The 26,312-nt window shown below is 40.3% G+C and overlaps 2 protein-coding genes across 2 annotated transcripts; both read right to left on the bottom strand.

Annotated features, from left to right (window-relative positions):
* Window positions 1-1,444: 1,444 nt before the first annotated feature.
* On the bottom strand, window positions 1,445-5,467 carry LOC117553038 (collagenase 3-like). The gene is made up of 10 exons (XM_034226792.1): window positions 5,242-5,467; window positions 4,807-5,045; window positions 4,575-4,723; window positions 4,207-4,335; window positions 3,940-4,101; window positions 3,458-3,587; window positions 3,211-3,344; window positions 2,963-3,122; window positions 2,759-2,862; window positions 1,445-2,681 (listed from the first exon to the last, which is right to left on the bottom strand). Exons 1-10 carry the CDS (start codon window positions 5,338-5,340, stop codon window positions 2,572-2,574), a joined length of 1,416 nt encoding a protein of 471 aa, XP_034082683.1. The 5' UTR covers window positions 5,341-5,467; the 3' UTR covers window positions 1,445-2,571.
* Window positions 5,468-10,359: 4,892 nt separating this feature from the next.
* On the bottom strand, window positions 10,360-16,148 carry LOC117553082 (collagenase 3). The gene is made up of 9 exons (XM_034226862.1): window positions 16,006-16,148; window positions 14,967-15,115; window positions 14,771-14,896; window positions 14,469-14,630; window positions 12,678-12,807; window positions 12,449-12,585; window positions 12,166-12,325; window positions 11,329-11,429; window positions 10,360-10,627 (listed from the first exon to the last, which is right to left on the bottom strand). The coding sequence occupies exons 1-9, from the start codon at window positions 16,146-16,148 to the stop codon at window positions 10,491-10,493; spliced, it is 1,245 nt and encodes a 414-aa protein (XP_034082753.1). The 3' UTR covers window positions 10,360-10,490.
* Window positions 16,149-26,312: the final 10,164 nt, after the last annotated feature.

Genomic DNA, 26,312 nt, shown 5'->3' with positions numbered 1-26,312 from the left:
ATAAATATATACAATTTAAAGTATGAGAGCACTCTCATAATAACGTAACACAATCAGAGACTGGATATATCCCCCCCTCTCCCTGGTCCCTGAAATGGGGAATTGAAATTACGGGCCAAAAGTTGTATTTACAAGTAAAAGTAAGCATAGGACACCAAACCAACTGAGACCCGTCTGTCCGCTGCATCTACGCACTGTACAACACACATACCTACACCTACACACTGTACCACACACACACCTACACACTGTACCACACAAACACCTACACACTGTACCACACACACACCTACACACTGTACAACACACATACCTACACCTACACACTGTACCACACACACACCTACACACTGTACCACACACACACCTACACACTGTACCACACACACCTGGAGCTCCTAAAGCATAATCAGGCTATAGCCGTTGTGTATTTTATTAAGTGAAGCACTAAATGGTCTTAGAAAAATATCGACTCTTTGTTTATATTTACTAAACTAAAGCATACAAATACAGAGAGTAATGTGGGCCTGTTATACTGAGTGATATATGTTTTACACACTACTCTGCTTTGCGTAGCGATGAAAGCAGTTACTAAAATAATATCCAGGGGATGCATGCAGAGCTGTCATTGGCTGAGATACGCCTCCATCGTTCCCGGAAATGCATCAGCGGAAGGGCTGTGGAGGAACCATCAGTGTATCCTCGGTTATAGCTCCTCCAGAGAGCCTCCTCGATGCTCGGTCCTCGATGTGCATTTAGAGAAATGAGATGTCCTTCAACATGGCGCGGTGAAATCCATTTCCGGGTCACTACCGGAGGACCGAGGAGTCGAGGAGGGGAAATTAGAGTATTGGGAAGCCTCTTAGGCCTATAAAAGAGGTCAACAGAAAATACCTCAAATAAACATGACATCGACTTAACATGTGTTAACTCAACAAACTGACCTGCTATAGTGGCTTGGCCAAACCAAGTTGAAACCAAGAGATAATCAATATTAACAGAATACAACAGGACACTGACACAACCCAAATCCTCCCTTTGACATGGAAGCAGGTGGTTTGTCCCAATCTGTCTCAATTGGCAGCGCTCAGCCACGAACCAGGAAGTAACCTCCCTCAATGGCCACGGTAACTCAAGAGACAAAGAAAGTAATTTATGCAACAAATACTTGTGTTAGCTAAAATGTTTGAAAATAAACAAAGTAATGTCAGATTACAAACAAATAAAGAGTTTACCATTTGAATCAAATATGTGGTATTAATAACTGGCATGTTTTACTACAGCTGAACTGAAGCAAAACTACTGAAGGTGAGGGTAGAGTGTAATTGTTTTACCCTGTGTTGATGTGGCCATCACAACATTAAACAGCATTGTCAGAGATATTACCTTCATTCAGCTTTAGGACACTGACTCTATCATGAATAAAATTGGCTTACAACACACATTTTGATGCTGAATTAATGCTCTGAATTTTAATCGAGAACCTGTTCATCTCTCCATATTGAATGTTTTTTGCCATGTTGGCATGACTTTAGAGATGGTATTGTCTGTTGGTCAGTTGTTGGGTCAACTTTCCTCCAGACTGAAATATCTCAACTTTTTGGTTGGATCGCAGTTAGATTCAGTAGAATATTCTTTGTCCCTTGGGGATGCATTGTAATGACTGAAGTATCCCAATAAGTAATGCATATGACATGTTTTCTTTACATCCAGGAGGGGCTCTGTAAGGAAGTGGCAGATTTTTTCCGGCTGTGTATTTTCAAATTCTAGCGCACTCGAGCTGGTTTCTCCAAAATTACCTACCCCACCTTTAAGTTTGTCTTTGTTAACGCCAGAATATTAAAACAATGTATCGTCCTCACATCGGTGGCATTCATGATCAAGACATTTAGGTGTGAAGTAGCATAATTGTTCTTTATATACTCTAACTTAGGTTATTCTCAGTGTTATTAAGTAAATGCACTTGCAATGGCAAACAGGATGTTTTGATCTGCTTATGTAAAATTACAACAAAATATACTTAGAAATGTTTTTTTTTAACTTTTTTTTTTCAATTAATTTCTATATACCTTTTCACACTTGTCTTTTGAGATGTTACCATACATGCATTCATATTTTGTTTCACAGTGGTGTACAAATGTGTGCATACATGTGCAAATGGAAATAACAATGTTTCAAAAGAAAGGGGAATTCAAGTTCCACAGTTAAAATACATTCAATAAAAAAGTATAACAGCAACAATAGCAATAATTAATCAGTGCATATGACATTCATATCCTGAGATGAATACAGATAAATAAGCAATGAGTTTAAAAAGTAATATTTCAGCTGTTTTCTGAGGAAGAGTATTTATCCAGTATATACTCTGTAATGTGTAACATCACATGTTTAAATTATAAAATATATTATTATAAATTATAGACATTTGGATCTTACCCTAACCCCAGTAGCAGGTGATTTAATGCTCTGAGTGGTGCTAAGAGTAGAAAAATGCTGGATAAAAGCAGTCCAATTAACTCTGTTTCCTTCATCCTCATTCAAGGTGGTCATATGAACAACATATAAAGTAGTTTAGAAGTTAGTGCAGCGCAGGAAGTAGCTGTTGTTCAGCACGCGGAACAGCCTCCCGGACCTCAGGCTGTACTCAAACATGTATTTTCCACTGTAGATGTAGGTAAAACCTGCAGAACAGAGACTCAATGTTAGTTTCTGTGTCCTGTTATTCTTTTATTTCAGTATGACTAAGAATGCTTCTCACCTTTGTACTGGAAGGCTGCAGTCACCTGGCCGGTCAGTCCGGAGAAAGTCTCATCCACTCGCTTGGGGAATCCCTGGTCCATAGTTTTTCTGACCTCATCATACCTGAGGAAACACAGTCAGTCATTACACCGATTCACCATTTGAAAACCGTCATCACACCTTAATAATTTACCTGAATAAATGTCACATAATCTGAACTCACCTGTAGTAATCGCTGCCTACAAAGAACAGAGTCTTGCCAGTGTCCACGTCATGAAAGACTGCATCAATTTTCTCCACACTTTTGGCCAGACCAAAACTGGAAATTGGTTTAGGATAGCCGCCTACAAGATCATATCCACTGAAAGCCCAAACCATCTTTCCTGTATAGAGATAGAGAAAAGAAAAGAGTTTAGTTTATGCATGTAAAGATGAATCTTGAAAACTGTTTCAGGTAAGGAAAACACAAACCTTTAAAGAGATAGACTTTGTCTGAGCTTCGGCTTTCATAAGCAGCGTCAATGTTTGAGGGGGCATCGGGCCAGAAGTTTGTGATGAGACTCTGCTGAGGTGTGCTGCTCTGAGGGTAGCTCCGCCAGAAGAAGCTGAGAACACACAAGAACATGAATGAGTTCATAAGTCAGAACGTGAATGAAGAGAAAACAATGTCAATGGACTTCAGCATTTGGATATTTGAGCATTCTCCAGGATGTCTGACCTGTCCTTGAAGAAGAACATCTCTCCTCGCAGGGTGGCGACAGCATCCAAGACCATGGTTGAATCACAGGCATCAGGAGTGGTGGGGGGCAGTGGTTCCTTTCCAGAGGAATCCGTATCAGGGCTTGGGCCTGAAGGATAAACAAAATGAGTCACCAAGTATTCAGAAAGCCCAGCATCACATTGAAAAAGCCCAAACAGTTGGTGCTTCCCCAAGAGATTGTCCGATAGCAAATACACTGAAAAACTGAAATATTTACTTTAGTTAAATGTATATTGTCAATAAATGTTTCACAACTCTATTAGGTTAGTTGAAAGCAATAATATTAAGTTGAACCTAATATTTGTATTTAAACGTTATATCATTGCTTTCAACTAACCTAATACAGTTATGTGGAATCTGTTGGCATAATACATTTAATTCAAGTTAACATTTCAGTTATTCCAGTGTAGGCATTAATGGCTCAGCCGGTTAGGACTAACCATAGAGAGACTGGATGCCGTTGACATCGTCCCGGGGTAGGATGAAGGTGTCAGGATTTCTGTATGTGTACACAGGGTACATGAGAGCACCAGCATCATCAGAGTGAGACAAGCCCAGGGAGTGGCCAAACTCATGGGCAGCCACCATGAAGAGGATGTAGCCTACAGCAGAAAACACACTTACAGGTTAGCCTTACAAGATAGTATCATGTCAAAACTGACAGTAGTTAGCATGATCCATCATGGTGTACGTAATAACAAACTGACCTGTGTTTGAACGGAAAGTGAAGTCCTCATCCTCGTCAAAATGAGCATCTCCACCAATGCCAGGGGATGGGGCGAATGCATGGGCAAGAGTACCGTCAGGGCCATCAAAGGGGTAATAATCACCATGTGCTGTTAACAAGAACATACTCAGGTCAGGTTTAGCTAAACAGAGGGACAATAAATATATATAAAAAACAGAAAATCAGAAACAGCTTACAATTAACCATCTGTCCAATGTGGTTCAAGACTTGCATGAATTTAGGGTTATGGTTAAGGCAAGGATGCTATAGGGGAAGTGACAACCAATAACCTGAGCACAGAAATAGTATATAACTGGTGAAGACACAGTAAAAGTTCTCTGTACTCACATTGGCGGCCAAAGGAGATCATGATGTCAGCGGTGCCACTGTAGATTCTGGTGAATCTCAGAGGAGTGACTTTGGCCCAAACCTGCAGAGCTCTTTCTATAGAATCATCTACCTCTGACACAGACATGTCCGGAGTGTAGTTCACTATCCTGAGGAACAAAAGTCAAGAATATTATTAGTTAGACCTACTAAATATACCTTTCCATACACATTCTCTGTTTAGATCAGTCACCTGTAGGTAAGGCTGTTTTTCTGCCACTTGTACTGTCCAAACGTGGAGAAACGGGCAAGATTTTCGTCTGGAACACCACAGCGAGGCTTCTTCATGATTGCCACGGTGTCAACATCCAACGTCCCGGTGATCTGGAGACCAAAGAATCTCTGCATCTCACTCAGCTTCCTGCTCACTGGGCTGACCCCCCGCCCGTTAGTAGTCTCCTCTGTTAGGTTGTAGAATTTCTTTAAGTAGTTCTGCAAGAAAGAGAACAAAAGTTTGATATACTGCAGCTGTATAACGTATAAACTCTTGTCTTGGAAGAATACATCTGTATCTTAGTATGCAGAAAGCTATTGACAGCAGAAATACTTTTTCCTGTACAGCTAACACATTCCCCATAGAGTTCCCCATACAATATATGACAATAAAAGATAAATCAAGCATACATACCTCTGCACGTTCCTCATCTTCCACAGTAACCTGTGATACTGGCATGCAGTAAGCTGTGAGTGCCAGGCTCAGCAGAGTGCACAGATTGAAAGTCTTCATGTCTTCGTTTCGTTCTCGAGTTTAATTTTTGTTACTGTGCAGAGGGCAGCTGTTTTATAGGCTGAGGACTTCAGAGCGACAGGGCGCGTTGAGCAACTACGTCCTTCAGTGATTGACTCAATATTCCTTTTATGGTTAGGAGAGGTAGTTGTGCTTTGATTGCTAAACAATGCACTGTGAGTCTGATGAAATAACATTTGTATTTGGATGTTATTTATGGGAATTTTATTGGTGGGAAAATAATATTATAACTATCACATAAACTTGCCATACAACTTTATCTGTGTATGTTCTCCAGATTCACTTGTAGATTTAGTTTTAAAATGTGTTTTATTTTGCATCATTTTGTTTTTGCATGTAAAGTTCAACAAACAGATTTATACTCCTGAATTTCCCCACGGGGAACAAAGTTAAGGTCAATTTTATCTTATCTTATAAACAATTATTTTTTTCCTGGAGCCACTTGACAAAAACAACCAAAAATGATAACCCTATATAACATGCTTCTAAAAACATATAATATTATGTTCTCAAAGGTTGAATAAAATGCTGAATTAATTGTTTTTAGGGTGCCAACAACATGGATATGTTTTACAGCAGTGATTGCCATTCAGTATTTGACTGATGACGATTTATTTTTCATTAAGAGTCATTCATTATGTTGTGCTGTTATGTTTATTCATTATTTTAGCCTTAAACATTATTCCTAGTACCCATTGGGTTTATGAATACATTCACGTTTATTTAATAACACATAATTGAGTGTTCTATTGCAAAGAAAGCCTGAGGGTTTTTTCACTTAATAGAGGAACGTTTTGAGTCAGCTCCATGTAGTTATTTTCCATCCAGATAATTCTCTAATAATCGTCACCCACTTTGTACACCAATGTTAGTGGGAAGCTACATTTTTGTAACTCTTATGAAATAGTGGACAAGGAGGAGCAGTAATGTCTCTCACAATGTTTTTCTCAGGCAAATCGATCAACACCAGTATAGGAAGTCACATTTAGAGAGAATGAAAAGGTTGAAAAAAAAACATGTCACAATGAAGCAGAAGGTAGAAATGCAGAAAACATTTAATTATTCGTGGTTTATCTTTAAAAGAAATGTATCATCCATCACATATGGAGTATAACATAAAAACAAAGGCATGCAGTTGCAGCAATACAATAATAATATCAACAATAAAATCAAACACAACAGGGGCCTTTACATACCTTTCTTTGAAAAAATATGACCTCCTGTTGTAACTCTGTAACAGCATCAAAGGACAAATGTGGATCAAATGTTGGACTGATACCTGTTGGAAACAGAAATAAACAGTTTAGGTACATTCTTATCAGAACAAATAAGACCCTGGTCTTAAAAATGTATCCAGCTTTTTTTCCTATTTAATCAAATGTTCTTGGTGTAACTATCAGAAAATTATTGTTATAAACACAAGTTAGGTAAAGTTAGTTGAAAGCAATCTTTAGATTTTTGCTTTTGCTTTGCGCTCAGGGGCGCACCTTGCGAACAGGCAAGGCAGGCAACTGCTTGGGGCCCCGGACCAGAAGGGGGCCCCCAAAGAAGGTAGATTAAGAAGGTCCACAGCAGGCACGTGCACACATAGACATCAAAGTGGGCTTGATCCCCTGCCCTTTTTTAAAAATCTTTATAAATGAATATATATCTACTGCTGTTCGCGCACAGTTTCCCTTTCCAACAATATATTGATTGAATACAAAATTAAAATATCAGATCGGGAGATTAGAATGTGAAGTTCCGATGCTCTCCCTCCCTCCACGTCTCCTGCACAGCGGTGCAGACATCGGCAGTCCCTTCAGACAGACAGGTAGCAGCACCTCCCACTTTACTGTGCCATGTTATGCCGGCTTTTCTTGGCTTATTTTGAAGGTGAGTGGTGATGAACAAATTACTAAACTGCCAGTGCCTCGAGTTTACAGCTAATTAGCTAAAAGATACTAACAAATATAGTTAACTAAGGTAGGCTACTAGCTAATAGATAAGTTAGCTCAAGGTTTAGCTAAGGCAATGTATCATGGGCTGGGCATACAGGCTAATGTACTGTAGGCCTACTTAAGGGGAGACACTTAAAGTGAATACAGTAAAATGTGTATCTAATAACGTCATCACAATCGCCACATTGATATGCAAATTAGGCGTTAACTAGGCTTAATTAAAATGCGCTAATTTGCATGCAGTTACCAAGGCATTGCAGGTGAAAAGGATAGAACAAAAAAACTAGGGCTGTCAAACGATTACAATTTTTAATCAGATTAATCACAGCTTAAAAATTAATTAATCATGATTAATCACCATTCAAACTATGTCCAAAATATGCCATTTCTTTATGTATATTGTTGTGGGAATGGAAAGATAAATGAAAGAAGGCGGGTATATCCATTTAACATACAGTATGTGTTTATTATAAATAGGGCTGTCAGTCGATTAAAATAGTTTATCGCGATTAATCGCAAATTAATCGCACATTTTTCATCTGTTCTAAATGTTCCTTAGAGGGATATTTTTCAAGTTTTTAATAGGCTACTCTTATCAAAATATGAGTGGACAAATATGCTTTATGCAAATGTTTGTTTATTATCATTTGATCTATGACAAATATTCTCATGAATATTAAACATAACAACCTCTGAACATTACAAAGATCCGCCTCAATTCAACCTGGAACCTCTCTCATACAATAATACAATACTGTGTGTGTGTGTGTGTGTGTGTGTGTGTGTGTGTGTGTGTGTGTGTGTGTGTGTGTGTGTGTGTGTGTGTGTGTGTGTGTGTGTGTGTGTGTGTGTGTGTGTGTGTGTGTGTGTGTGTGTGTGTGTGTGTGTGTGTGTGTGTGTGTGTGTGTGTGTGTGTGTGTGTGTGTGTGTGTGTGTGTGTGTGTGTGTGTGTGTGTGTGTGGAGAGACACTGTGATGGATCGTTGGAGCTATGTGCAATTCAAGGCATATGCTCGAACGGGAGCTGCCTGGACGCTGCACTCATGTTGCACTATCCGTGCTGAGTGTGCTGACTTTTCGTACAATGTCCCACTGTCTGGCTTCCTGCATAAAGTCAAGTGCTCGGCGCAGTTGTCGGCGAATTGTCGCTCCTCTGTTTTCATTGAAACAGCTCCTTATATCCGTTAGCGCAGCTAGCTAGCACCAGATGCTAACAACAACAATACACGTAAGGTCTCTCCCGGTCCTCCCAATAGCCAGTCGGTGCCTGCCGGTGAGCGTGGAAGTGTGGTCTGCCGCAAGCGGACGGCAGGAGCGGGGCTGTCAGCATCAGCTTGTAGATGGTATTTTAAACTCGATGCGCTCTGAAACTACGGGGCGGCCGAGGACAAAAAATACACATGCGTTAATCGCCTTAAAATAATTAGTGGCGTTAATTGTCTTTTGCGTTAACACATTAACACAGCCCTAAAAAAAAACACATCACCTCACAACATCCCCATATAGTTACTTACGTCAAGTCAGTATTTTCCCCGAAAATGTTACGTTTAAATGCAGATTAGCTTTAAATCTAGAGATGAATTCAGACATGGTATTAAAACGAACACCATTTATATGTGTTTCTTGGAAGTTTTATTTCCATTAGAGTGAAAGAAAACATGGAAGCAAAATAGACCAAAATAACAAGTAGGCCTACATGACAAAACGATATTTTTGCCTAAAATGTCTTTAAACAGTAACTTCATCATTTTGATTGTTGTCTGCTCATTTAATAACTATTAATTGTACAAGTTTGTTGTCTGCTCTTGTGCATTGTGAATACTAAAGAAGACCATTGTCTCTGTGTTAGCTGATTATTTTTGTAGAATTCTGTTGAGTATTAAACAATTGCGTGAGTGTGAGGGTATTAAAATAAATTGGTCAGTAAGTCAGAGATGTGCAACTATATTTAACTTTTAGTTTTAATTTTTTTTTTTATAAATGATTATGGGAAGTGCCCTTTTTCTCACTTGAGCACCCGCCCCCCAAAATGTCTGTGCACGTCCCTGGTCCACAGCAACGACAACATGAAACACCCTTTAATTTACTGCAACGACATGTCGGGTAACCCCCTCAAGCCAGCCAGTGCAAACCCCAGTGGGAGCGCTGGGTCTAACTTGTGTAACGACAGCAACAGTTAGTGTGCTGATCGGGCCAGAGTCAGGCCAGACCAAGATCAGACCTCCTACGCTGGGTCTGTCTCTGACTTAACTTAATACAAGTAAAAAGTTATATGCAAGAATACTAATTCAGAATGATGTACTGTATCATCTGCAAATAATCAATTTCAAGAAAGAATGAAAGAATAATCAAATATTTCATATAGCAAAACCTTGACAGAAGCCAGTTAAAGCTCCCTATCAAGATTGAATTCTTCCCGAGTGGCTGTTGTGAGCTCAATCGCAAGAAATGTATATGCAAGCTTTCATATGAAATCTGTCTTATGTAATATATTGCATATGATAACGTGATGTAACCATTATGCAATGATGTTATAATGCTAGTGTCTGATGTATTTATGAGTTTATAAGTCACTTTTAGACTGTGAAGAAACTGCTCAGCTATGCATAAAAAAAGGAAACAATACAGTCAGAATATGACAGCAGAGAAAATCTAAGACTGTGAGAAGTTGGTTGTGAAAATGAAGCGTTGACACTAACCATTATTTCAAGATTTACTGTTATTGAAGACATTTCTAAAGACTGATGATGAAACATAACATTTCTCAGGAAAATTGATCAACACCAGTATAGGAAGTCACATTTAGAGAGAATTAAAAGGTTGCAAAAAAAATATGTCACAATGAAGCAGAAGGTAGAAACGCAGAAAACATTTAATGATTTGCGGTGTATCTTTAAAAGAAATGTATCATCCATCACATATGGAGTATAACATAAAAACAAAGGCATCCAGTTGCAGCAATACGATAATAATATCAACAATAAAATCAAACACAACACAAGAAAAGTGTACTTTGATACAAATGACATTATTACTCACCCGTGTAACACGATGAGGTACTGTAATACTTTTAACCACTGCCTTGAATCATCCATCACTTCCCTATTTGGTATTAGGTACATTGTGGTTATTGCTGATTATAAATGTTTTGTAACACTGGTGTTTTCACACACAGCAAATACAAATGCAATCATCTCCTCTTTTTCAGTATTTCATTGTCGTCATTCTTCTTGCAGTCCAGCATGTCCTTGGCAGGGCTGGTGGTCACATATTTGGAGTTAGGGTCAAATTTGTAGTGGACGTTTCCTTTGAAGAAGTGCACAAGTCCTGTTGGGGAATGAAATGGTTACATGTCAATTTTTTAGCCTAGTGCTTGAAGTACATGGCACCAGCATCTGTACAAATATTTCTGAATGCAGCATATCAGCCTGTGGTTTCCACAAATAAAGTTATGTACACTGAAAACACTGAAACGTTGACTTTAATTAAATGTAATATATCAAAACAAATCACATAACTGTATTAGGTTAGTTAAAAGCAATAATATACGTTGAACCTCTAAACTTAATATTATTGCTTTCATCTAATCTAATACAGTTATGTGAAATATTTTCATATAATAATAACACACACTCACACACCAATTGTTTTTTAAGAAATGCGGACAGGAGAAACTTAGTCTCCTCTGAATCAGAGAAAATTATTCATGCCTGTTTCCTTCAGATTTAGAGTTTGGTCTGCAGTCACACTGTTAACTTCAACAAAATAAGAGAAATCACACATCCTAAGAATAAGCATATTTATGTTGGTTTGCAGAATGAATTCTAAGATGTTATCCACTACTTTCAACATATCTTCTTTTTCTGCAAACAGAGGTGCCTATCAGTCCCATTCCTTGCAAAAAATCTTGCTCACTTTATTTACTCGATACTTTTTGTGACACAAAATCATGTATCAAATGACGAATATTCCCCAATGTTGTCCATGTTAAATTGGAAACAGATTGAATAAGAAGGTGTTGTAACTACCCTCTAAGAAGACAGCTGCATCTATGGGAGTTGGAATCCCCGGCCACTGGTGCTCTATAAGTGTCGGTAATCCCTCCATCGTCTTCTGCTGCTCATTGTACCTATATAAAGTTCACAAAGATGACGTTGTACAGCATTGTCTCCGCATTTGAGTGCTAGCAGGTTACAATGTTGCAGAGTAAACCACAGTGCCTCCTGTGTCTGACATGAGCAAACTTACCATGACTAATTAGCTTAAAACCCAAGTAAGAAATAGCAAAGCAATTGACGGGAAGCCATTTGTAAGCTTGTATCACCAACATCTTTTTGGCATCAAAAATGTTGATAAGTACAGTATGATCAAAGCAATGACTAGTCAAAAGCCAGCATAAAAATGATTTCTAAATTTGGGAGTAGATCATTCTGTGACATCTGTTTTACTGCATATGAAAGTTTGTCATAGTGCTAATGCAACGTGATATTTTTTATTAGGATCAGAAAATAAATGTGGGATTATGATTATGGTAAATGAACCATTAAGCACATTACATTTATTTGGTCTTGGACCTTGTGATTTTTTCAAAAGCAATGTCTGGTTGCAAAATTGTACTTAATATTTACTGAAAACAGATTTCAGTCTGATCAAAGTCACCAATAACTTAAAAGCTCCTTCTACACAGACTGCAAATCTGCTTTTCTTCAAAGTTATCACACATCATTTTTAACCAAATTACTGATAACCCTGCACCATTCAAGAGTCAACAAATTATTTTACACAAGTGTATACACAGTCATTATAGTTGGGAAACTATAGTTATAGTTATAGCTATAGTTGGGAAACTGTGGGATATTTAATACCTCCAACACTCATGGCCAGTGAAGAATATAGTGTAGCTGCCTAGTCGGAAGTGAAGAGCGGCATCTACAGATTTGATTCTGGAGGGGAAGCCCAAGTCTGAGATGTTTCTTGGGAATCCCTCCTCAAGTTTTAGTTGCCTCATTACCCAGTATTGATGACCTGAAACAGAAAACTGATGTCTCACATTGAAAGATACAGTATATTTATATCCACTACACATTGATATACATGTTTTTTTTAATAAAAAAAGTCAATCAAAGGGCCCAGGAAACTTTATTTAACCTTTGAAAAACACATTAACACTCCTCTCCATGTTCTCATAGACAGCATCCAAGTAGTTGGGTACACTGTCTGACCAAAGACTGCCAATCAGGGTGATTCTTGTGTCATCAAACTGAGGATGTCTGCGCCACATAAATCTGAAAATACAAGGTACCAGGTAAAAAACAGGTCCCTCTGTCACCCTTTATGTTTATGATGTCAACATACTTTGACAGGGACTTTTACATACCTATCTTTGAAAAATATGACCTCCTGTTGTAACTCTGTAACAGCGTCAAAGGACAAATGTGGATCACATTTGTCAGGTGTTCTTGGAGGCGGTCTTTTTGAGAACAGTGAAGCAAATTTTGGACTGATACCTGTTGGAAACAGAAATAAACAGTTTAGGTACATTCTTATCAGAACAAATAAGACCCTGGTCTTAAAAATGTATCCAGCTTTTTTTTTCCTATTTAATAAAATGTTCTTGGTGTAACTATCAGAAAATTATCGTTATAAACACAAGTTAGGTAAAGTTAGTTGCCCTTGCCTTGAATCACTCTTGGCTAGTTGAAAGCAATCTTTAGATATACAAACAGGCAAGGCAGGCAACTGCTTGGGGCCCCGGACCAGAAGGGGCCCCCAAAGAAGGTAGATTAAGAAGGTCCACAGCAACGACAACATGAAACACCCTTTAATTTACTGCAAGGACATGTCGGGTAACCCCCTCAAGGGGGCCCCATGCATAGCGCGCCGTCAAAAGCTCAAAATGTCCCTTCGGTTCGAGGGGCCCCCAGTGAATGTTTGCCTAGGGCCCCCACAGACTCTAGAATCACCACTGTTTGCACTATAACATTTATGTGTTGACTTAAATCAACACCGTTACACTGTAATACACCAACAAGCTAGCCAATTTAGTCTATCAGTCAGATCCCAAAGAGTCTATGACTTTAAGTGAACTCTAAACAGTATTTTTTGATAAGTAAGCTAGCTAGCGATTTGTCTACGTTGCCATCAAGCGTCTTCGAATAACATTATTCAACTCAAACCACCATATCACAATCTTTTTTGTTGTTGAACCTCTTAGTAAAATATGGCAGCTATATTAGCTTGGAAAATATTGATATGGAGAACTGAATTTAATAAATGTACTGTTTATTAGACCAATAATGAGATACGATGATCTTGCTAGAACGCCATACAGTCCCTCTCTCCCTGCAACTGAGACTGCTCAGCTGTGAGGAGAAAGGGGGGTGCTTCGGAGATAGACCAGTGCCTGTATCAACTCAAGCCAGCCAGTGCAAACCCCTGTATCATCTGCAAATAATCAATTTCAAGAAAGAATAATCAAATATTTCATATAGCAAAACCTTGACAGAAGCCAGTTAAAGCTCCCCATCAAGATTGAATTCTTCCCGAGTGGCTGTTGTGAGCTCAATCGCAAGAAGTGTATATGCAAGCTTTCATATGAAATCTGTCTTATGTAATATATTGCATATGATAACGTGATGTAACCATTATGCAATGATGTTATAATGCTAGTGTCTGATGTATTTATGAGTTTATAAGTCACTTTTAGACTGTGAAGAAACTGCTCAGCTATGCATAAAAAAAGGAAACAATACAGTCAGAATATGACAGCAGAGAAAATCTAAGACTGTGAGAAGTTGGTTGTGAAATGAAGCGTTGACACTAACCATTATTTCAAGATTTACTGTTATTGAAGACATTTCTAAAGACTGATGATGAAACATAAAAAACAGGATGTTATGGTTTTTAGCTTTCAACACCACTGTAAACTTTGGAAACCAAAACATTGAAATACTATCTCGAACAAAATACAGTTTGATTACATAAGACTCATCGTGTGTTTCTACTTCTTTGGTGCATGTTATTAAAGCACATGTTATTATTTCATATGCACACTCTATCTGATATATATTTATCCTTCTTTACAATTTGTATAGAGAGGTACCAGCCATTTTTAGGCCTCAAAGCAGTGAAATGAGGCCTTTTTTTTTTACAATCCAGCTGAACTCACCATACAGGTGTTGGACATCTGTGACGTCGCGGAAGGAGAGCCAAATTTCATTCTTAGGGGCAAAATTGTATGATGGGTACATGATTGCTCCGGGATCATCAGAGTGGGAAAGGCCAAGCGCATGGCCAAATTCATGGACTGCTACAGCAAAAAGGTTGAAACCTAGAGCAGGAACATCACAACAGAAAGGTCATGTAGTTATACTTAATAGTTATATAAATGTCAGTGAGAGTAAAATGTCCAACCAGTCCTTAAGTCAACCTAATGTACTTTGTGTGAGAGTTCCAACTCTGGTGCTGTACCCGTAGAATTTAGACTCCAGTCTTCCTCTGCATCAAAGTGTACGTCTCCACCAATACCAACCCCAGGCAGGAAGGCATGCGCCAGGATTCCTCCTGTGCCATCAAAAGGTGAGCCATCTTCATGATCTGCAACAAACAATGCAATGATCTGATACACTTAGGTTTCCTTGATGCCATGTCTCTCTTTAAATCTAACCTCCATTGTGGAATGAGATGACGATATCAGCCTCTTTCCTGTTCCGCTTGCGAAATTTCATCGCTGCAGCGTTGGACCAGAGCTTCCACGCCGCCCTGAAGACTTTCTGAACCTTTGAGGTTGAGAAGGGAAGGTTGTAGCCAGCGATCCTGAGGAGAGAAGATATGATTTTACAACTACCTAATTTAATTATTCTTTACTAATCTGCATATTTAGTGCTATTTGTCTTTTTAATTGTGTTCCCATCTGTTACAGGGTTATTCTTTTGTCATACATGGCTCCATGGATGGCAATGTCCATTTGTTGGTCAACAAGTCCCCACTCTGAAATATCTCAGCAATGCTTGGATGGATTGCTAGGTGTTGTCAGACTTCATGTTCTCCTGAGGATAAATCCTACTGAATATGGTGGTTCTCCCTGCTTTTTCCTTTACCTCAGGTTTGTCAGGTTCACAATGGTTTTAAGTGAAATGCCGACAACTTGGATGGATTGCCATGCAACCTGGTGTACACATTTATCACCAACAAGCTGCCATCATATGGTCAACATTTGAATGCATCCAATACTTTTTCATTGACCAAATACCTGCTAAAATTACATTACATGTCATTTGTTAGAAGCTTTTATCCAAAGCGACTTACATACTCAATACTGTGGACAATCCCCACAGGAGCAATTTGGGGTGAAGTGTCTCAGGGACACAATGAGATGCTGACTGCAGTGGGACTCGAACTTGCAACCCCCTGATTCAAAGTCCAGCACTCTATCCACTTAGCCACAGCCCCCCAAAAACCTTGACACTTCTTCAGGCTTCAGCCTTAATTTTTGTTTAGTGGAAATTAGTTCATTTGAACTACTTAGATGGTGAACATGGTAAACATAAACTATGCTAAACATTTGCATAAAGTATAAGCATTGTTATTGTGTTCATGTGGCCATGCTTGCATTAGCATTTAGCTGAATGGTGTGCTTGAAAACCACTGTTATTTAGCCTGATGGTTGCTTGTCAGTAAAAATAACACCAGCTGCATTCTCTTACCTGTAGCTGAGGGTTCTCTTCTTCCAGCGAATTGTCTCCCCAAATCGCTCCACATCGGACAGACCGCAGCGTGGCCTCTTCATCACTGCCAGAGTCTCATTGGTCAGCTCTCCACTTGGCGGCAACCCAAAGAAGCGCTGCATCTTCTGGATCTTATCACAGAGTCCGGTCCTCCAGTCAGCATCTTCTCCTGTGTCTGTAGTCCTCTTCTGTCTCTCAGACTTGGGCTTGTAGCCATAGAAGTGCCGTAGATATTCCTGAGGATAAGTCGGTATTCAAAAGTGTGCATTACTGCGATCAACGAAAAGTTAAGTATGGTTGGCTGTTGTACACCATTGATAGGCTGATACAGTGTCTTATCTATGTCTTCTTTTATTCCCACAGTGTATGGAAATCTATCTGGAAAGCAGTGAAGAATACCCTATTGGTAAAAGTACTTGTAAGTCTCATTAAATGACAAACGGTAAAGAGCAGAAACCAGGCAAAACATCTGAATGCTGTCAATGTAAACGTCCGTATTAAGACAATAGGGGCTAAAATAACCTTAAGCATATATAAAATAACGAAATACTTTTGTCCCATCAGCACTTAGAAATATAGATCTGAAAACTGGTATTCTGAATTACAATAAATGCTAACTCAGAATCAATAGTGTACTGTTCGACTCAGAATGCTGAGTCATCAATGATATTGGGTCACATCACTTCTCATAGCAGAGTAAATAAGACTGATTCATATTTTAGCTTGTGATAAGAGGTTCACACAAAACAGCAAAGCCTTCAGTTATATATGTGTGTAATAACAATGCTAACATTTGAAAATTAATAGTAAGTATAATGTGTGCAGGAATATTCTCAACATTAAGGTTCACAAAGTCTCATTTCGTATTGTTGTATGCAACATTCAAGTTATTCCCTGGAAACAATAATATAGTATCATGTTTTATATTCATATCCTTGATGTCCAGTAGGTCACACATTCTTATAAATATAATGTAAATACATAATGAGACCTGTCAATAATCAAACACAACATATGTCTAAAGCCACAACACCTTTAAACACAAGTGAAAATGATACAGTATGCATGCACCAAGCTATATAAAGAAATGCAAACATTTAATAAACATTCAGATGCATGCATGCAAACGATGATATTATATTACTGCATGCTGTGAAATGATTTGATGATGATAAGGAACATGACCTCACAAGCTAAAAATGTAAATAACGTTTATTCTTCTCCAATTCTTTTAGACCTTTAAACTGGCCCCCTGTTAGTAAAGAAATACTACAACAGGTTTATAAGAAACTGCATGGGTTAGAGATTGATTAATGTCTTGGCTCCCTGTCCAACAGAAACATGGAGATATTCAGAATCTCATCAACTCCAACGTTCTTACTTTTTTAAATCACAGCCTAAAACTGTCCTGTTTGCAGTTGCATTTTACGTTGAACTTGGGTCTACTTGTTTAGAGCTTACACTGCGCTGTAAAACATTTCTATGGCCTGATCTCGTATTCTACTCTAGTTTATTTGTATCCGCTTTATTACTTTGATTTACTCTTTCAATATCCTATGTTTTGTGGCCTTGTGGTTCTATATTATGATCTCTTGCCTTTCTGCCTCAGATAATGCACTTTGAATTGCCCTATTGTTTCAGGTGATGTGCAGTAGTTACCCTAACTTGGCCTTACAGTCTTAACAGAAAACATTCCAAACATTTTGTTAAACCCTTAATAATAATACTCAAAAGTCGCCGTACAGTACTGTAATTGTAGGTGTCAACAACAGCGTGGACCAATGACACTGCAGCCTCTGTCTACACTGCAGCTCTGTTATGTTATTCTTTTTGTACGTCATAAAAAGGTTTAATGCAGAATGAACAAGTACAGCAACAAGAGAGTATAAATACTTATTGAGATAATGCATTATTATTAAAAGTCCATTTAAAGACACTGTCAACATACACTGACAAAACTGAAACATTGACTTTAATTAAATATATGTCAACAGATTTCACATAACTGTATTACAAGTAGGTTAGTTGAAAGCAATAATATTGAGTTCAAATTAGTAATATTAGGTTCAACCTAATATTATTGATTTCATCTAACCTAATACAGTTATGTGAAATTTGTTGACATGATACATTTAATTAAAGTCAACATTTCAATTTTGTAAGGGTGTTTTTTTACACAATTATCTTCTTTGAATCTGATACCAATAGACAACATGTAGTAAATATAATTTGACTATTTCGGGGCCAATATAAAAATGTAATTAATTAAGAGCCAGCACTAGGTATTATTATTGGTATCTATACAGTATGATAGCTTATTTTGGGAAATGTTTGACCCCTTTTTTTCATTATATACAATTTGCAGTTTTGAAATAGTTTCACTGGGCAAACGTTCTATCCAACAGTCAGTGACTCTGTGTGTGGCTGCGGTTGCTCATATCATTTATAATAATAATAATAATAATAATAATCCTTATATTTATTATAGCGCTTTATCAATGACTCTCAAAGCGCTTTACAGATACACATTACACATACAGATCATACATACATGTAATGGTCATCTACTGTGGACAATACCCACAGGAGCAAATTCGGGTGAAGTGTCTTGCCCAAGGACACAACGGCCTGACGCAGTGGGGCGGGAGCGGGTTTCGAACTGGAGTTCACCAACGCCCCCTTGATCTGATGATCAAATGCACAGACCACTGCGCCACCCGTTATCTGCTGTTATTCACTGAATGTATTACCTGTCACCACAAGATAAGGCTTGTAGACAGCACACCTTACTGAGAGCCTTGTCACACTGATATGGAGCCAGGTTGCAGACTCTCAGAGGGAGGTATAACCAGTGCATCTCAGTGAATCAGCTACACAGGGGCAAAGTTGGTCTGATTGAGTAAAGAGATTAAATATTTGACATGTAATTGCATAATTATAAGAAAATCAAAGTATAAGACAAAACAACAATTAAGCTTACAATAAGTCTCCCAGCTTCCTAAAGAACAAGCCTCACTCTGACACATGGAGTCCAGGGTTCCAATCCTGCCTCAGGGCCTCTTACATGTCATCACTCTCTCCATACTTTATTCTTTATTGTATAAGTTTCTACAAAGGCAAAAAGGCCAAAAACATAAATAATTGTAAAAAAATTGTTAGCTGACAATAGAACGAAATACACACAGCCAGTAAAGAGATGTGTAGATTAAAACATTTAAATCCATGAGTATATGCTGCTCCTATTTTAGTGCGTAATGTGATTGCATCATAAAAAAAGAAAAGAAAATCTCTATAATCACTTTTGGGTACTTAATGTATCGCTGTTTTCCTACTTTACACGGTTGCATTTTGTGTGAAAAATGTTTAAAAAACCTTTTTAGGAAATAAAGAAATTCTTTTAAATTAAAAAGTAGGATATGCACTATTCATTTATCTAAGAAACAACAAATAAAATAGTTTACATAGATTTATCTATTGCAATATTATTTTTAACATACAATCCTACATAAATCATTCTACATTTTTATGTTGACATAGATTCCGCTGCTGCTGCGTCTGTAAAGCCGTTGTGTCCTTGGGCAAGACACTTCACCTGAACTTGCTCCTGTGGGTATTGTCCACAGTGGTGACCATTGCATGTGTAATGTGTATTTGTAAAGCGCTTTGAGCATCTGGAAAAGCGCTATAATAAATGTAAGGAATTATTATTTATTATTATTATTATTATTCATGAAAGTATCATCATTCCTATCAGTAGGTAAAAAGGTCAATTTAAAACTTTGAAGGAAATCCAGAAATGACTCATCTAACAAATCTCAACCCTACCTGAGCAAAGCTCCTCAGGTGGAGGTCCTGGGGTTATATAGCAGTCCAGAATGATCCCTGCACACTCACCTGCACACCTGACAGGGCTCCATGCACACATTGGTAAATACCTCTGCAAACTCCTGGTCAGCTTCAGCGGGGGGGTGTGAGGGCTGTTCAGGGGTTCGGAGAGGCGAGGTCGTGACGAGAGTCAGAAGACCGAGCCAGAGCATCTTCATGACAGGCAGAGTCCCAGAAAGTCAGCCTGTCTCTGCGCTGTGCAGCTGTGTGGGCCACCTGTTAATTATGAGTGAGCGCTCCTGTCCCGACAAGAACAGCAAGGGTCTTCTTTAATGTCTCTTCAAAGAAACACCAGAGTATGAAAACAGTCCTACAGTACCTGGCCCAAAATTCAAAAACTTGTTGCCAATACTCGATAACACACCGCTGCTAAGAAAAAGAATGACCGTTGCTAAGGAGGATCAAGGAAGAGAAGAAAATAAATGTCTCCTTTTATACTATTTCTAGGCATATATTATAGGTCTCAGGTATATACAAAAACATGTCTCTGAAGTGTTTTGCTCAAAATACCAAACGGATCACCCATTTCCGCCATGCCTCATACCCCTCTATTTCAGCCCTGTTAACGATGTGCTGATTCTGGATCCATAGCTTTGGGGGAAAAAAGGAGAAAAAGGAAAGAGAAAACAGGCAGGTGAATTCTACCCAGATACTCAGCTAAATGCTGCTGTGATTAAACGCCATATTATGTTCCAAACCACATCAAGGATTATTTCTGAAACAGTATGGAGCTCAAAGGCTAACGCAGTCCGATAGTCAATAAAAAAATGTTTCAATTCATATTGTGGGTAAAATTGTTGGTTTGTTTGTATGTGGCCGTGTTATAAGCTGTATAATGTGCAATGAGGTGGTCCCAGTTGAGCCCCATGCCCCCGGTACCGGGGGCAAAGCGCAACATCTTGCAATACACAACGTCCTGCACGGGTCTGAACATTTAACAAAAAAAGCGTTTCTTAACATTTAACAAACTATGAATGTGTCATACCCACTTAACGGGAAGAAACTCAGCTATCAGACAATATTAACCATTTTAGCTAAACGAAACACAAGGGTAACTAGAAAATCCATTTCCTGCTGAAAATGCATGTGAATGCTGTAAACTGTGTACATTTGTTGCTGAATTTAGCTGAAAATGCAGAAATAGCTGAATAAGTTAATAGTTGAATGGTGTATAGCTGAAAGTAGGCTGAAGGAGTTAAATATTAAATATAAGTAGTAGGGAATGAATGTGTATTAAGAAGAGAAAAGAAAGTAAAAACGCTTTGAAAAGCATCAGAATATTTTAACTGCAAACTTTTGAACTAAAACCAAACGTCACCAATAATGTATAAAATATGTGGAACGTGTTGAAGTCAGTATGAAGTCTCCATCAGACAGAAAATAATAGACTGAGACCAGTGACGTGCGGTGAGGTTCATGGCTGGTAAGGCACTGACTCTTTCAGAGTCAGATTTACAAATATTATATTTTGATTATATTATTGATTATTATAAATATTCGGTTATTTTCAAAAGCTTTTTTAGTCTGATGCTTCGATTCATTTCAAACAGACCGTTCAACAAAAGGATACCCAAAATCTAAATATTGGATTGTTCTTTCTTAGTAAGATCCCATTTTCATTACAATTGGGGTCTTACCTTGACTTGAAGATGAAGTCCATGCTATCCTTCTGGACAACAATCTCTATTACTTTTTTGTAAAAGTCCTCCTTATCTTCCTCTAGTTTCAAAAGTCTAGTTTGTTGTTTGCATCTACCGTCTCTGTGTAGAATAACAGTAGCAACAAGAACCTGTGGGCTCACTTGCGCCCCCTTCAGTGCGGCAGAGATTATGGCTGCCTGCCCTGGTGCTTTTTTCATTGCCGTGTTTTTTTTCTTCACGAAACTGTGTCTCGCAATTAGCACAGAACTCAAGGTAAAATACCCTTATTACTTATCAAATCTGCATAAATAAGATATCGATTAGCAAGCTGAGATTCCACAGATTCCAGACATATAAGAATCATCACTGAGCAATCCGAACTCGTGACAGGGGAAGCAAAAACAGACATCACAACACGGAGCTTCAAGGAGGAAACACGGGATCAATTCTTACCTATGCTGTTGTTCTGATCAAAAGTTTTGTTCAATGGCATTAAAACGATAAAAACGCTGCTGAAGGTTAATCCATAGGTTAATCCAATGTATCTGTGTCACTTGAAATGATTACTGATAATCCATCATTCCATTTTTGTCAATAACGGAGTTTTCATATCAAGCTGCTATGAGAGCTATGAGAGCTACAACCCAGCTTCCGGTTCCGGGGCATTCTGGCTATGCATCTCTCATTCACCAATGGGTAATGTTTGGATGGATTTTAGGAACTTCCCCTCGATTCTATTGCTCTAACGGTTAAAAAGAGGTGTCAATCATCCAAATCGACGAGGGGGGCCAGAGATATGGAAATTCCACCCAAATGACCCCAGAAGTGGGTTTTATTTTGCTAAACCTCTCTAAAAAGGTTAAATGTCACTTGTTTTGCATCAATCTTGATACAGGGTACTTATTATATGTTATAGTTTGGATTCCTAAATCTTTTACTATCCCATCATTCAAGGGTGGTTTTCACTGTAAGTAATGTTTTTTCTTTGGACGGACACTATCATTTACATTTTTTTACTATGTTCAATCTGAATTTACTTTAAAATAAAAAATATTCTATATTGATTCTGACTTTTCTACATCCAACTTACAGGTTTATCATTGCTTTGAGAAAAAAGATTATTAATTTACCCCTTTTAGAAGTGAAGAGTCAATTCTTCTGGGAATGTCATTTTCAAGCCTGAGGCTCGGAAGCTTAACTGGTTAATGAAAAAAGAACACCCTTCTGGGGGGTTATTGTTAGGGTGAGTGAAGCAGGCAGGACCCAAATGCAGAATAAACAGAAACATATACCTTTATTTCAAGGATTTTAAGGAACAAAACAGAACACTACCTCGTGAACACAGTCAACGACAAATAATGAACCAACAATGACAGACAAAAAAACGTCCAGCAGGGTGGGTGGAGGGGGACCGGAAGAGGGACACAAAACTAGGGCCACCAGGGTGGGTGGAGGGGGTCTGGAGGACGAGTTTGGACTGAACGCCCAGGAGCACAGCGGAGAACCCGGAAGGGATCTTTGGTGGACGGCCCGGGGGCAAGGCAGAGTTCGCGGTGGGGGTCTCAGGCGGACGGCCCGGGGGCAAGGCAGAGTTCACAAATGGGCGAAGGCCACAGCGGGCGAACTCAGGGGGCCGGGCATGAGGGCGAAGGCAGAGGCTGGAAGAGTCAGGGGGCCGGGCCCGAGGGTGAGGACCGCGGCCGGGAAAGTCAGGGGGCCGGGCTCGAGGGCGAAGACCACGGCCGGGAAAGTCAGGGGGCCGGGCTCGAGGGCGAAGACCGCGGCCGGAAGAGTCAGGGGGCCAGGCTCGAGGACGGGCAGGAGCTGGTGGAACCCCTGGCGGGTCAGACGTAGAAGAGACCCTGGATGGAACCTGGGCTGGTGTCGGTGGGACCCGAAACAGGACAGGACACGGTGTTGGCAGGAAACCCGGCGGAGCAGGCATCGGCGGGACCCCCAACGGGACAGGACATGGAGTTGGCAGGACCCCCGGCAGAGGAGTAGTCGGCGGGGCCTCCAACGGCACAGGACACAGGGTTGGCAGGACCCCCGGCAGAAGAGTAGTCGGCGGGACCCCCAACGGGACAGGACATGGAGTTGGCAGGACCCCCGGCAGAAGAGTCGGCGGCAGGACCCCCAACGGGACAGGACATTGAGTTGGCAGGACCCCCGGCAGAAGAGTAGTCGGCGGGGCCTCCAACGGCAAAGGACACAGGATTGGCAGGACCCCCGGCAGAAGAGCAGTCGGCGGGACCCCCAACGGGACAGGACATAGGGTTGGCAGGACCCCCGGCAGAAGAGTAGTCGGCGGGACCCCCAACGGGACAGGACATAGGGTTGGCAGGACCCCCGGCAGAAGAGTAGTCGGCGGGACCCCCAACGGGACAGGACATGGAATTGGCAGGACTCCCAACGGAACCCCCAACGGAACAGAACATGGGGTTGGCAGGACCCCCGGCAGAAGAGTCGTCGGCGGGATCCCCAACGGGACAGGACATGGAGTTGGCAGGACCCCCGGCAGAAGAGTAGTCGGCGGGGCCTCCAACGGCAGAAGAGCAGTCGGCGGGACTCCCAACGGGACAGGACATAGGGTTGGCAGGACCCCCGGCAGAAGAGTAGTCGGCGGGACCCCCGACGGGACAGGACATGGAGTTGGCAGGAACCCCAGCGGAACCTCCAACGGCACAGGACATAGGGTTGGCAGGACCCCCGGCAGAAGAGCAGTCGGCGGGACCCCCAACGGGACAGGACACAGGGTTGGCAGGACCCCCGGCAGAAGAGTAGTCGGCGGGACCCCACACGGGACAGGACATAGGGTTGGCAGGACCCCCGGGCAGGAGAGTAGTCGGCGGGACCCCCAACGGCACAGGACACAGGGTTGGCAGGACCCCCGGCAGAAGAGTAGTCGGTGGGACCCCCAACGGGACAGGACATAGGGTTGGCAGGACCCCCGGCAGAAGAGTAGTCGGCGGGACCCCCAACGGGACAGGACACAGGGTTGGCAGGACCCCCGGCAGAAGAGTAGTCGGCGGGACCCCACACGGGACAGGACATAGGGTTGGCAGGACCCCCGGCAGGAGAGTAGTCGGCGGGACCCCCAACGGCACAGGACATAGGGTTGGCAGGACCCCCGGCAGAAGAGTAGTCGGTGGGACCCCCAACGGGACAGGACATAGGGTTGGCAGGACCCCCGGCAGAAGAGTAGTCGGCGGGACCCCCAACGGGACAGGACATAGAGTTGGCAGGACCCCCAGCGGAACCTCCAACGGCACAGGACATAGGGTTGGCAGGACCCCCGGCAGGAGAGTAGACAGAAATGTAATTATTATTATTAACAACAATTTGTTGTTATTATGTTTTTGTTTTTTAATAACAGATGTATTTTGTATGTCAGATGTAAAAAGATAGTCTTTAATATTTGTAAGTCAATAATATTGAGTTTATCAATTTAATACTGCTTACATTTCTACAGTATCATAATTCTCTTGTTTCATTTCATTATTAATATAATTTTTTGTATTATTGTATTACACGTTCGTCCACAAGACAAGGGACATGGAGGAAATCAGGGAGCAATGGCTAGAGACCAACCAGAGGGGCCACAGACTGCTGCAGCCCGTCCCCTCTGGAGGGGCCTGAGGTGTGTGGAGGGCCAGGGGGACAGAACAGACTTCCCAACAGTTATATGGACTGAAATGAACTCCGCTAGACAACAATTTCTGTAAAAGGTCGAAGGAGAGGTATAGGTTCCTGTTTAGGGACAAAGCTGTTACAATACGTGCCAGAACATGTTCGTGAGGAATGAAGAGAGATGCAGGTCATGTTGATGGAGAATAGGCAAATACAGATAATCAGCGGGTTTGCCCCCCATGTTTAAGTTGTCTTACTGGGGACAAATAAGCTCCTTTCCTCCTTCTGGAAGAAACTCAAGGAAGAAAATCCAAATGATTTCAAACTAACCATTCAATAAACAAGTTAATGACATCAGGGGATTTTACAAATTGGTCACTAGATCTAAAAGGTTTCTTCCTCCATTTCTCAATAAACCAATGCCAGGTTGGAATGTGTGTGTGTGTGTGTGTGTGTGTTTTGCAGAACCTCTAAAAGGTTTCAGAGCTATGTTCTTGGTAATGGCACTTTATGATCTCTGTGAAGTTCAGACGTCTTATCTCCACTTCTCTGACCGTCTGTGTGTGTGTATTCTACTTTTTCATGCAATTCCTGACTGAGGTGTGTGTAGCAAAACAACATTATCTGGATCAATGATTGACAGCTCTGTTTCTAATCCTGTTGTAAGGGTGCGTTTTTTTCATTTAGTACGTGGCAAGGTGAACACATATGGAACATTCAGTATCAACTGCTTTACATAACAACATTTATGATAGTTAGAGAGGAATGTGCTGTGGCCTATGAATGTCGGAAGTAGACTTTAAACTTGTTCTTCTTACAGTACATGGATGTTAGGAAACCCTGTAAAAAACATACAGTGCACACTGGGTAATATCACCGGCTTATCTTGTGCATGAAGGAAACTATACATTTTGAAAGAGTCTTGACCCCAGTTGACCCCCTTTAGCAATGGGCAGAAGAATTACATCACAGAATAGATTGTAATCTAAAACTATTTATTTTTGCAGACTTGTCCAGACATATTTTACAAGTAGACTACTTGCATGAGTTTCTTTTTAAACCTTTTTTTCTTCTTTATTTTCCTCTTTTTAATTTATTTTCTTTGTTTTGGTAGCGTTTTATTATTTCCGA

This window comes from Gymnodraco acuticeps, unplaced genomic scaffold (genome assembly GCF_902827175.1).
Source record: "Gymnodraco acuticeps unplaced genomic scaffold, fGymAcu1.1, whole genome shotgun sequence".
NCBI classification, from domain to species: domain Eukaryota; kingdom Metazoa; phylum Chordata; class Actinopteri; order Perciformes; family Bathydraconidae; genus Gymnodraco; species Gymnodraco acuticeps.
Note: the sequence above shows the minus strand (reverse complement) of the source record. Positions and strands in the feature narration are given on the sequence as shown.